Raw genomic sequence first — 14,215 nt, 5'->3', positions numbered from 1 at the left:
TAATACCGATTTACATGTTATATAAGTTTGAAAGTTAACAAGGTGCAAATTTTTTAATAAAGGATAACTTTGTCATTTCGTTAATATTATGAAAGTGGAGAAAGAAATAATGGGAACGTTAGAAGAAATCTCCTATATAAAATCATACTAGAAATAAAAATACCCCTGAGTATCGTTTAGTGGATTTAGTGTTTAATGGATTTAGTATGATTTTTAATATTTTGGATAAGTAAATAATAATATTAGAAACCAACTTTTTTGATAGTGAAAATCTTGTTAGCGGAGGTTAGTAATCTATTTATAAACTAATTTATTATAATGATTAACTTAGGGATTTATTTAAAAATTATTTTAATTACTAATAATTTTTAGTTTATAAATTGATTTTTAATTGATTACTATAATAATTAATTTTTTTTAATCACGAAAATTTATTATTAAACAAAGCCTTAGAATATACTTTCATGATCTATTTTAACTACAATTTTAAAGTTATCATAGTAAAAAAAAGACGCAATAGCAATTTTAAAAGTAAATTCAACTGTTCAATGTTAGTTATACAAAACTATGGTTAAAAGTATAAGTTTTGAGAAAAGGACGATGATTTTACAAACAATTATTGTTAGAAGTAAAACAAATTTAAAAAATAATAATGATGGCTTACCGTTAAAATTCAAAGAAAAATGTAAAAAGATGATGAATTTTTGCAAAACCGCTTCATTTCCCTTATTTCTTGTCCAAAATTTTGAAACTCTGAGAGCTATCATTTTCGTTCTCATTTCTCTTTCATCGTTGAAACTTTTGTCACTCGTTGTCGTTATCTGCGGGTCTTCGTGCCCAACCACCACATCACTGTTATGAGCTCGCATATCTGTTGCAGCTCCTACTAAGACAAAGCGCCCGCTGCAACTGTTATCACACCCATTGTCACAATTGTTGAGCTTAGTGCTACTCCACCACTGCCTCATAATCTTCTTGTTTCTTTTTAATCATAACATGTTGATAACATCTCTAACATAATAATATTTTTTTACTGGTTAAAATATATTTAAAACTACAAAATCACAAAAAAATTATTAAATAGAATGTGAAATCCATAGACGTTTCTAATTATGGCTCGTTTAGATAATTTTTTCGTAAGAACTCATAGTTTCCTTAGTTGTTTTTTAATTTTTTAGTTTCCTTAGTTGTTCATAAAAAAATTATTTCAATTCGTTTAGAAGTTTATCTATACTCTTGCAATAATTTCAACCAATAAAATATGACTTGTTGAGAGTGTGTGAAATTGATCTGTAAAATTTCTCACCGCAATATATGCACTAGGAAGTAAAAATATATAGTGGTAAACAAGAAGTCGTCATTAGTGTAGCAAAGAGAAATGACAACAGTTATTTTTTACAATACACTTCGGTTTTCGAACCGAATTATATACGAGCGAGGTAAAAAGGTTGGGGACTTTTGACCTCGGTTACAACCGAGGTAATATGTTGAAGGATACGACCTCGGTTGCTCCATAACTGAGGCAATAACCTGGAGCTATGACAACGATTCCAGCTTGAACTGCTGCCAAAGAGCTATTTTTATTCCTTCTGAAATAAATTATCATCCACCATATGACATCGGTTGTGGTTGAACCGAAACCATATGAAGGCTTTCTACCTCGGTTTTGGCTACAACCGAGACCTATTTTCCTGCAATATTTTTTAATAGCAGGTCTGTTTTTGTGATATCCATCATCACAAAAACAGACCTGCATATCAAATACAATATATACAACACATATTCAACACAATATTCAATATTTACATCACATAATGTTTAAAACATAATGTACAAAGTCTAATAATTATAAATCAACATGTTCTAATGTATTTTAAATCTAATAACTATGAACTATGATATAATCTAACTAAATGTTTTGCAAATGCCTTCCTCAGCAAGGTAAGTGGTTTCTCAGGAAGTGGAGAAGGAGTCTTGAATCTCTGCACAAGACAATTGATATTAATTAGTGTATATGAATTCCAAATGTTGGAGAAAATCAAAATTCATTAAATTTAAATATTACTGTTTCCCAGTCTCTTGTGATATGGGCACGAATAATGTGGGTCATCCAATGCATTACATAGTATCCGCACTCATATGACCCACTCTGTCTATTACACTACAACATATCCTCACCGTTGTAAATAGTTAGTGAAAATCATTAAAACAAAAAAACTATAAGAAGGTATGGCTTTAGCATATGTCAAACCTTGAGAGCAACCCATGCAAGCTTTCTACCGTTAGCAGTTGATCTCCCAACCAACATCATACGTGTTGCAATAGAACTATATAAAAAAAAAGTTTTAGCATTCATTTATATAACAAAGAAAGTCCAAACATTGAGGTTCTTACCAATCAACTGCTTGTCTGAGATGTTTGGGAGGAGACTTGTGCAATGAGAAGAACCACAAAACATAGCTCTCTGGTATGGAAATAACAAGTAACTGCCAATGGTGCCTGAAATTGATAATAACTTAATTGTTATATATTCAAATCACATACAGATCTTTATGAAGTTAACAAACTTCACTTACCCAGATATATAAGGAATAAAATATATTTCCTTCCCGCTTCCAAATCTGATGATGAGATATGTTGTGATGTCATCAAAATCATTTGCTTCGTGAATGACTTGGGGATCAATGAACCCATAGACATCATTGTACCCCAAGTTGTTACTGACACCAAACATATACCTGAAATAAAAAATTACCTTTGATATAAGTATACTTGATATATAAATCAATTTTATATAAATAATTGCTCATAGACTTACATCATTCATAGTTGAATTAATGTAATATTCAACTCTTCTCTTCCCGACGCAAGCTCCCTGACATCTTGGCTATGCAGGTATATTGGGACCTCAAAGCCTCTCCCAAATACATTAGCATCATATTCAACCTTCATAGGCTCATCTCTAATGATGTCACAAAGTTGCTGCAATGCATCAACAGGATCGTCCTCAGATAAACGAATCTTCTCTTGTTCATGCGTTTGTTGTTACATGGAAAAATAGGATAAGTTTCGACATTAATAACATGTAAAATTTAAAATTGACAAGTGTAAAGTAGAAGTCCATATCGGAGGGGTTAGAAACCGAACCAACCAAGTGTTTAGGCCAAGCGATAAAAGTTTGGAATGCCTGTGCCACAATGAAAATCTCATCTGTGGACAGAGGAACTAAGACATCTAGTATGATAATGTCGTATACTGAGACATTCACCTCATCCTTTGATAGCTCCATACCATGAACAATAGTCGCTGCCTTAAACACTATTCCACGAGCTACCAACATCATCCCAATACCATCTAAAACGTATAGCAAACATGGACTAGCATCTTCCATGTCATCCCTTGGGATGACTGGTGCGGAATAACTTCCTTTCCCGCTTCTCCCTGTTAGAGTAAAGGTTAGATTATAAAAATAATAAATTATTGAACATAAATGTTTATTGATTTTACATGTGGGAGGCACAATAGGTTCTTGTACTGGAGATGACTGTGGGCGCATCCCACAACTCTCAAATTGCTGCTGGAACTGGCGCATAACTTTGTCAGTCACTTCTGTAGTGACTTCATCATACAATTATGTCCTAAGCTTCATCTTAAGCTCCGCCCTAAGCTTTTTTGAGATCTCTTGTGTCAACCTTTGTTCTTGTTCTTCGCTGTATGCATATGAAGTCTGCCGCGAAGAACTCCCAAAATAATCTCGAATGCCTACTCAAGTACCAGCACCGCGCACACGTCCAGGGTGCTCAGGTCGTTCAATTGTAGTGGTAAGAATATCCTAGCGTCCCTCTAGAGTGAATTGACCTTGGGAGCTCTGCTCAACCAAGGAGTCCTGTAACATAAAAAAGCACCATTATTCTTTAAAATGTTCAATGTAGTATGTATAATGAAACTATTATTGTTTTAGGAATAGTGATAACTTACAATTCTTTCAGATATTTGTCATGCAGTCTCAGAAGAGTAGTCCCCTGATGATCTTAAACGAGCTGACTTCCACTTCTCATATCGAGAAGGTGGAGAAGGAGGCTGGGGCTACCACCCTCAGATGATGGTCTACCTTATTCCTTTTGGTTGAGGATTTTCTCCTCAAACATCCTATACCCACCACGAGATAATAGGTGGGGGTTCTTATTTTGAGCACTTATTCCTTGTGCTTTGCTTCTTGTTGCCTGTCACATATATTGAATTAATTAGTTCATATGATATATATTTGTTAATGAGGAATTGAATAATATCAACTGTACTAACCTGCCATTCCTCTGATGTCCGACTCTGCACAAAGAGGCACCAAGTCTCCTCCTCAATGGCCTTATATTTTTTACATGGAGACTCATTTTTTTTGCCTCCAAATATATATCTTGAGGTCAACTTAGTCTTAAAACCCCGAAATTTCTCAGCAATAGATGATAATCACTTATTTTTAAGTGTTGTGACATTTGGAATGTCAAATGTCGTCTGCAACAAACATAATAAAGCTGTATCAGTACTATTTTATCAATATAAACAAATGATATTAATTAACTTACCAATAGATCGTTCCATATAATGTTCCGATCAACCTCGGACACATGTTCAAAAGATGGAGTAAGAGTATTAATCCTATCACGGGCCAGTACTCCAAGGTATGATCTAGAGGCATCTGCATTTGGGCCAGATGCCACACCTGTGATCACATTAACATCCACAAGTATCCTTTCTCCACTATTTCTTCTGACCATCAGTTGTTTCAACCTGGTGGCTCCTCTAGTAGGTCTGGATGAGGGAGCCTTATCCGTGATGAATGTGGGTGGTCAGCCATATATCTGTCCAAATAAATAACAACCATATTTCACTATTGTTTTTTGACTTGTATAGTGATAACCCACATTTTGGACACTTTTTCAAAAATTCAATCTCTTTACTATATAAAATGCAGTCATTGGGACAAGCATTGGTCGCCTTCAAATTCATGAGCCTTAACACCGCTGACAACCGTGTGAACTTAGTTGAACCGACTTACAAAGGTGTTTCCGCATCAGTGGACATCGTCTTATACACATGAGCTTTGGCAAAATTTTCTACGCCAACATCGCGAATCATGTCCTCTAATTTGTCTTCATCCGGTCGATCTACTTCCATGGAGAAATCAATAACATTTTCAGTTTGGGAGACCGTCGAAAAATGTATTTCTTCGCCGTGCCATATCCATGTTGTATAGCATCGCAGAAAACCATCACAGATAAGATGTTCCCTAATTTGGGTTGCGTTCAACTTTCTCTCATTCAAACAATTCACACAAGGACATCTAAACTTCACATCATCATCACTTCTACCCTCAATATGTTGCACAAATTGTATAAATTCCTCTACTCCTCTCTCGTACTCGGCACTAATGCGTGGTAAATTAATCCAATTTCGATCCATACGTAAATATTCTGAAATATTTACGTAAATCAATACAAAATTACGATACAAAATTAATTTTGTATTGATCATTTAACAACAAATTAAGGTTAATTCAATTCAATCATTCATCATAGAATTAATAAGCATTAAAATAATCTCATACTCAACATAAAAAAATTAAAAAATAACATTACGTAAAATTAAAAAGTTAAACTTTAAAATCATACCATCATACAAAATTATACAATAATACAAAATTTTTCAATTCTACAAAATTATACACATATTATATGATCATTCAATCACATATTCAATCGCATATTCAATCATACATTCATACAAAATTATATGATCCTATTAAAAAGTAAACTTTAAACATTAATATAAGAACCTGATAGTGTGAAAAAGCCAATAACAAAGGACAACCCGCGAACGGTAGAAATTTCAACTCTTCAAAATTCAAACCTACAAAACAATATTAGTTTTACAAACAAAATCAAACATCAAAACGCGACAAGAAAAACCAACGAAAAATTACCTCTAAGGAAGAAAATCGTGAAAACCAAATAAAAAGGACGTTTGGAATGATTTTGATCGGTTAAAAAGCTTCATAAACGTTGACGACGGCCATGGCAACAAGAAAATCCAAATTTAAATGGTGAAAAATGAGGGAAAATGGAAGAAGAAGGCAATGACAGCTCTCGAGAGGATGTGCAGAAACTGTTTTACGCGAAGACGACGACACTGTTCCTTCGCGTTTTCTTTTTTTTAACCTACTAAAGGTTATATACCTTAGTTCCCACTAAAATCGAGGCGATAAAGGGGATACGGCCTCGATTCGCTGCAGGGGTTTTGGCGATAAAGGGGATACCTTAGTTCTGTAGAAAATTGAAGCCAAAAGCCCTGCACATGGATTTTCATCAGACAGCTGACTGGTTTGTCAGTTTCTTGCAGTGGTTTTTGGCCTCGGTTCTGCCGACAACTGAGGTCGAAAGTCCTGCACAGGAATTTTCATCAGACAACTGACTGGTTTGTCAGTTTCTAGCAGTGGTTTTTGGCCTCGGTTCTGCAGACAACCGAGGCCATATACCCTTTGTGGCATCGGTTCAGAAGCAACAGAGGCCTATACTGTCAAGAAAATTTCAAAAATGCCACCGTGCCATTTTATGCTTCGGTTACTGATGAACCGAAGTATAACGGACGCGGTAATATCTCTTTTTTTTTACTAGTGCGTTCATTCCAATATATTAAAAGTCACCCGATTCAGTGGAATTTATAATTGGAATCGTGCTACCTGGTAATTTGATAGAAAATCGAATATTATATATTCTATAAGTGGATATTTCACGTGTTGTACATTAAATTGGTGACCCGGTGATATATGGTTTGTTAGTAAGCTTTTCCATGAAACGAAAAGAAATCTGATGCCTTGTACAGTATCTATAGACGTGAAAATCACGTTCTAAGCCACACAGAACATGGTATGGACTACGAATTTTGTAGTTTCTAAGTCCATGACGTGCAACCAACTTCTTGCCGAATCCAATCATTCATATATTATTTCAATTTATAATTTAATCTCAACAAAGCATTATGCCAGAGCTCATTAGAAAATCATCAGATCTATAAATACCCAAGGAACTTTGTGAATTGGTATCTCATCAACTTTGAAGCATCTCCCTATATCCTTTCACAAACCATTGTAAAGAAATTTACCAATGGCTTTCCTTCGATCCACCTTCGCCACCTCTGTGCTTCTTTTAGCATTCTTAGTCATTGCCTCCGCAGACTACTATGGATATGATCCAGCACCAAAGGTTCAGAAGCCCGAAGCCACAACAGAGTACTACAACAATTATTATAGTTCAACACCAAAGGTCGAGAAGGTTGAAACCAAAGTAGATTACAATCCACACCTTACAAAACCATACTATGCTGAAGAGTCCAAACCCAAAACAGATTACTACGACAATGCATATGGTCCTGCACCAATTGTCGAGAATGTTGAAGACAAACTAGACTACAACCCACATCTTACAAAACCAGACTATGATGAAGAGTCCAAACCCAAAGCAAATTACTATGATAATGGATATGATCCAACACCAAAGGTCGAGAAGGTTGCAGGCAAAGTAGATTATAACCAACACCTTACAAAACCTTATTACGGCGGAGAGTCCGAAACCAAAACGTATTACTACAACAATGGATATGTTCCAACACCAAAGGTTGAGAAGGCTGAAGACAAAGTAGATTACAACCCTCATCTTACAAAACCCGACTATGGTGAAGAGTCCAAGCCCCAAACAAATTACTATGACAATGAGTATGTTCCGGCACCAAAGGTCAAGAAGGTTGAAGCCAAAGTAGACTACAACCCACACCTTACAAAACCAAACTATGGTGAAGAGTCCAAACCCAAAACAGTTTATTACAACAATGGATATAGTTCAGCACCAACAGTCCAAAAGCTTCAAGATGAATCAAGTTACAAACCACACCCTACAAAACCAGATCATGGTGAAGAGTCCAAATCTGAAACAGATAACTATGACAACGGATATGGTCCATCACCAAAGGTTGAGAACCCCAAACCCAAAACAGACTATCCAGTTGAGAAACCTGACCCTATCAAACATGATTATTATGAAGTGCCCAAACCAAAAGGAGAAGTTAAACAACATCTGCTTCCAACAACCATTGGTGTTCAAGGAGTTGTTTTATGTAAATCAGGTTCCACCTATTCTCCAATTCAAGGTAACATGTTTTGTTCATTGATGTAACAATTACATTTTTCCAATGGCCTATAACTAATAAATTTGTTTAAGTTTGGAGTTTGGTAAGTATTTATTATTAATTGTATTTGTTATGTGAGTGTGCAGGAGCCGTGACAAGAATTACATGTGGATGCGAGGATGAACATGGGTACGACACAGGTTCTATATCAGTATTGAGTCATGTGACAGATAATAAAGGTTATTTCTATGCTACGGTGTCACTTGAGGAACTTGGATCCAAATTGAAGGTAAGCGAATGCAAGGCATACTTGGAAAGTTCTCCATTAGAGACATGCAAAGTTCCCACCGATGTGAACTATGGGATCAGTGGTGCTCGTCTTTCTTCTTATCGCATTCTTGAAAATAAGGTCAAATTGTACACTGTGGGACCTTTCTTCTGCACCTCCCAACCTACTAAACCCCTCCCCAATGGTTATTGAAGCACCTTCTATCAGGTCTATTGAGATTACCCGCAAAGTGGAACTCATGATTTTTTTTGTTTGTTCTTTTATCAATTTGTATTTGTTGTGTGTTTATTTGTTTGATGTTTTTCATTTCATATGTAATTTATTGGTAGGAGGAGATGATGAAGCCTCCTTGCCTTCAAGAGACTTAATGCAACAAATTTTAATTCGTTGTTCTTAATTATATTCATACCTAAACCAAGATATACTTTGCTCTCTCTCGGGTGAACTAAGTAATCATTTCTTATTATGATCGAATCTTACTGATGTGTAGCAGACAATTTGCTGAAGTGCTTAATCATATGGTTAGAACATTTGAGGTTTAATTGTTTTTTTTTTTTTTTCAGTTTGGCTGCAGTATGTCAAGTTCGTCTACGCTTTTAAAAAAGTTTCAATTACGTTCAAATTTGATTTAAAATGTCAATTTCGTCCAAACATAGATAAAATTTGTCTCAATCTTTCGCTAAATACATAAAAACGACGACGTTAACTTTGTTTCTCTCTCCTGTCTGAAGATACAACTTTTTGTCCGTGCAAAGGTGTTAGTGTTTTCTGGATAAAGAGCACTTTATAAAGAATATTACGTCAAATTCTCACACCAACCCATTGTGGAATTACTCTGGGAAAGGAATATAATTCTGTCTCCATTTTTTTTTTAATTTCTGAACGGTCAATATTTCGTTGTAAGTTATTATTTAGAGTAAATTTTTTTAGTGTTAACTTGTAGTCAGATATTGGCTATGTAATTCCTTTCTGAATTTAAAATATAGTTTCTAAAAGATTGCATAATTTTATTATATAAGAGGAAATTTGGCATGTTGAAAATAATATGGGTAGGTAATATTTGTTTAAAATTATAAAGAAATATTTAAAATTTCGATTACACCTAACTTCAAAAACTTCTCCCGTTCTTAATTATGATATTAAAATAATATAAATATTTATTTCAAAATTAAAAAATTTTAAAAAATACTTTCATTTTTTAACTAAACAAGCTAGATCTTTATTTATTCTCTCATTCATCTACTTTTTCATTTTCCTCTCATCCATTGCAGATAATATATAATACACAGGGTTATACTTACAACGTTTAATTTTCGATAACATATACGGTCGTTGGGAGTTCAACTTCTGAAAACCACGACTTTGTCCTACATACATTTTTTTATCAGATTGTTATGGCCGTTAGGTCAATAAAATAAGCATTTTAGTAATTAAATATATGTGATAAAATATATTTTATTATATTATAAAAACTTAATTAAGTATATTATAAGTAGGAAGTATAAATAATTTTATAAAAGAAAAAAAGAAAAAAATAGAATATAATAAAATCAGTTACAAACATATAATTCTTACCACCAAACTTAATTTCCAAAAAATATATACTAATAATATGTTAATATCAAATTCAATTTTCAGAAAATCTGTTAATAAAGCACACCTTAATTTTCATATATAACACATATTTTCATTCTTTAGATTGTTTCTCAAATTAATATTTTAATGATTGTTAAGTTCTCATTAAGTGAAACCGGTTTTCGTTCATTAAATTCATTCCATTTTATATCAATAATTTAATGAGTTCCAGCTAACTATACATTTTAGATTAGTATAGTTGAGACTTGAATTATATAAAAGAAAAAAGTAGAAGTTGGACCTAAATTCTCTCTTTTTGAATCTCGAAAATCCCAAAATAGAGTGCTTTTTATCTAGATAATATTGACAAAAAGCTGCTATGTACAAAGAAGCAGAAGATAGAGAAAAAAAAGTTAACTTCCATTTCTGCGTATTTAACATAAGGGACTTAATTGAGACAAATTTTACTCATGTTTAAACAAAATTGACATTTTAAACCAAGTTTGGACGTAATTGAAATTTTTTAAAAGAGTGGATGAACTTGACACACTGTAACCAAATCGAGGACAAAGAAAGCCATTAAACCAACATCTGATGAAAGGGAGCAATACACCAAGATAGTATAGTAGTGGTGGAATAAACAATCTAATCATTTATTAGCTGTAACTGTCTTAATGATTTTCTTTTATTTTCTTAACCTAGGTTTTATATATGGAGATTGTGGTGGATTTAAATGAGACATTGAATTATGTATGAAACCTTTCAAGAACAATAAAAGAACTTCCTTTCAATCTTCTTTTATGTGTTTTCTTGAATTGTACATGTAAAGAAACTAACGATTGACGTCGTTTATGGGAACAAGAAAAAGAAAGTGAAGTAGTTAAAGACATGGCTAAAGGTTGACATGAAGAATTTTTTCAAGGATAATGAATTTAGATTGTGGAGGATCGAGATGAAAGTCATATGATATAATAAGGTTGTGCTAATACTCTAAAGGGTGAGACAAAACTGATAACTTTTGTGTTTGCACTCCGCGGGCACCTTCATTTTCATACAATCCAAAATTTCTCTCTTTCAACAAGTCACTATATTGCAGATCTACCACTATACCACAAGAACGGAGTGGATAATTGTGAGTTTGCTACTCTTCCATTGTGTTGTGTACTTGCACTAGCGCCATCACACTCCATGCCACAGGATCATTGCAGCAGCACCACCACACTCACATATACCATTTCTTGTTAGGCCAACTATCTTTGCCATCGTTGTAGTCCATCGTGACTTGTCATGATATCCGTCGTAAAATCATAAATTAGTATTAGTTATGTTTGAAATGTTGTTTTATTTAGACAGCTTATTTTTATCTAAATATTTTTCTTTTCGTTAATAGTTGCAATTAATTTACATATAATTTGGTCTATGACTATTTTGGTGATGTTTAAAAATAATTTAAGAATTAATTAAGCTAAATCTATATTGAATTTTAATTTTTTGCAAACCATTAAATCTAGTTGTTATTTATTTGCAATTGCATGTTAGTCTACACATAAATTGTGCTTACTACAAAAATGTCCAATTTTACTGGGTTTTTTTTTTACGGGTTTTAAACTCTCCTAAATATGTTTCATATGATTTCAAAAATTACTAAGAAAAACAGCGTCACAATTACCTGCGATTTTTTGAAAACCGTCATAATTTTCGAGAGTTTTCAAAACCGTCGATACTAACTAACGTTTTCATAAAAACCACCAATACTTCCAAGAGTTTTTACAAAACCACTAACAATTATCATGGATTTTCCAAAATCGCCAGAAAATCATTTTTTTTAATAAAATAAAATTATATATTTATATTTAACATTAGAGCATTAGAGCCTCCACAGGGTCTTTGTTGCAACTAGAATGTTCTCCTTGCCGTGAGATTCAGGTTCTTTATTATATATAGAGGGCTTCTACTTCATTGCATGTGCATCACAAGCTACTCTTTCAATTACTTCAGGGGTATCCCTCACTACCACAGTTCCTTCTAGGCGTAAAATTCGATCCAATTCCACCATGAAATCAACAAGGTTACATCTGTAATTAAATCATGAAGCAATCAGGGTTAGTTCATAACTTATGTGAACAGTTGTGTCTGCAAGGATGATACAGTATAACAAATACTCTCACTTTGTTTGTTAGTATCTGAAACTTAGAACTACATTTGATTGTAATCTTTTGTTTATTAAGTAGTAAAACCATGACTATAAGCACATGTATACTTGACTTTGATACAAAACTAAGATGAAACTAACGAGTTGCACGTCAATTAAGGTAGCAAGTTTTTGCTAACGCTTTTTCCAATTATGCATGATAACAGATATTTGAAAGCATCAATTAAAATTTAAAATTCGTAAACGAAAATTCAATCATATCATCATGACCCCAAAAAATGTAGAAGAAAGCCAGGTCTGGGAATTCAAATTAACACTTTAGAATGAAATACTTGTTTTTGGTCGAGGCAGGATCCTTTATAAGTGATTCGATGTTTGTTGCATGGATCAGATCATAGGTGCGAGGATATGTTGAGAAAGGTTCACACCTGGGAACATTAATCAAACAACTCACATTTCAAATAAGAGTCTAAAATAAGAGGTGAGTTACTTCAGTTTTCCTTTTTATAAAAAAAAAACTAGAAGATTATCACTGTTTTTTTAAAGAGAACTCCCTAAAATGTAGAGAATTATAAGTCAGTTAAATAATTATTCACTGTCTCGTGCTGTTCAATATTTAGCTTAACTGAGCAGAATTAAAGAGCAATCTAGATCCAAGATGCTAAAACTGAACGAGAACTGAATTATGTATATAAATTCTGATACATGCAAGACGCATAGAAAAATAACTCCACTCATTGTAGCAGAGATGAGATGGTTAAGGTCCCCAACTGCAACAAACGAGAAAAATAAATATGGGTTGAAATATACCTCAAATATTGTCACAATAATCACATCCAGAAAGAATGCATACGTCAATAAATTGGTCCATGGTCAGATTTAGCCCCTCTAAAATCTGAAACCAAAGAAATGTCAACGTGAGCATGTCAAAAAGTAAAAAAATAAAGTATCTTGAAAGCTAAAGACATTTGTAATTTCAAATTCCATCACTGGAATTTTATTTTAGAGCTTGGATCCATTAAGTGTCGAAGAAATTTAGGAGCACCAAATGTTAAGGAATCCATGTCTTCAGAAGCCACAGCATAAACCTATAATGTATAAATCATTCAGCATAAATTCTATAGAAAGTTTATATTAAAGGAAATGCTACCAATTAGTTTGAAGGAATGAGTTGATAAAATTATCTAAAGGCATGGTTATCCAAAGAAAAAGGCACGCAAGCAAGAACATAACTGAAATTTAAAAGGATTTTATAAGAAAAAGTGGTAAAAATTTAAATCAGTATTCAATCTTTTTGTTTCCAAAAAGTCTCTTTATTGTTTTAAAAGCATTAGTAATATCATTGTCACTTTAGATTTCAAGAAACCAGTTCAAAAATCATGTGATACACAACAGGTATGAGCTTGCCTTTCCAGCTTTGCAAAGTGAAGCACATTGAGCCTCTGCTTCTGAGTGTGCCTGTAGAATCCAAATATTTGATCAGATGGAAAAAACGCACAGAACAATGAATACTTTAGTAATGCAATGCACCTCAACAACGGGAACGCCCATAAGTCTTAAAAGTCTTTTGCAGTCATCATTATGCTACTTTATCACCTACAAGAATACGAAGATAGCATCAATACCATGTACCAAAAACCATGCTTCTTTATCTATCAACAACGTGCAAAACTTTTCAAATAAAAGCCAATAAGAAACAAAAAGCCCACCTTCATGGTCCGTTTACTGAACTTCTCAATGTCTTCTTTATTGGCACTCTAAATGACAAGAAGAACCACTCCACAGATGAGAATATATTGATTTAAGAGAAGAAAAATTACTGTCACAAAAGGATACCAAGAGAAAAGACAACAACAAACTGCGCATATACCTCTAAGGCTTCTTATAAATCCTAGCATCCACCCGATCAATGGGTTATAATTTGTTAACGGCAAAAATCGCGAACGACGTCATGTCAGGAGACGTTAAATTGACGTTGAATTTAAAAATTTGACGTTAAACTAACACCGAATTTTCTCAATATA

At 33.5% G+C, this 14,215-nt stretch overlaps 1 protein-coding gene across 1 annotated transcript; it reads left to right on the top strand.

Annotated features, from left to right (window-relative positions):
- Positions 1–7,110: 7,110 nt before the first annotated feature.
- On the top strand, positions 7,111–8,754 carry LOC108325621 (proline-rich protein 1). The gene is made up of 2 exons (XM_017558714.2): positions 7,111–8,196; positions 8,322–8,754. Exons 1-2 carry the CDS (start codon positions 7,158–7,160, stop codon positions 8,654–8,656), a joined length of 1,374 nt encoding a protein of 457 aa, XP_017414203.1. The 5' UTR covers positions 7,111–7,157; the 3' UTR covers positions 8,657–8,754.
- Positions 8,755–14,215: the final 5,461 nt, after the last annotated feature.

This window comes from Vigna angularis, chromosome 3, assembly GCF_016808095.1.
Source record: "Vigna angularis cultivar LongXiaoDou No.4 chromosome 3, ASM1680809v1, whole genome shotgun sequence".
NCBI lineage: Eukaryota > Viridiplantae > Streptophyta > Magnoliopsida > Fabales > Fabaceae > Vigna > Vigna angularis.
This window is presented reverse-complemented; position numbering and strand designations above follow the sequence as displayed.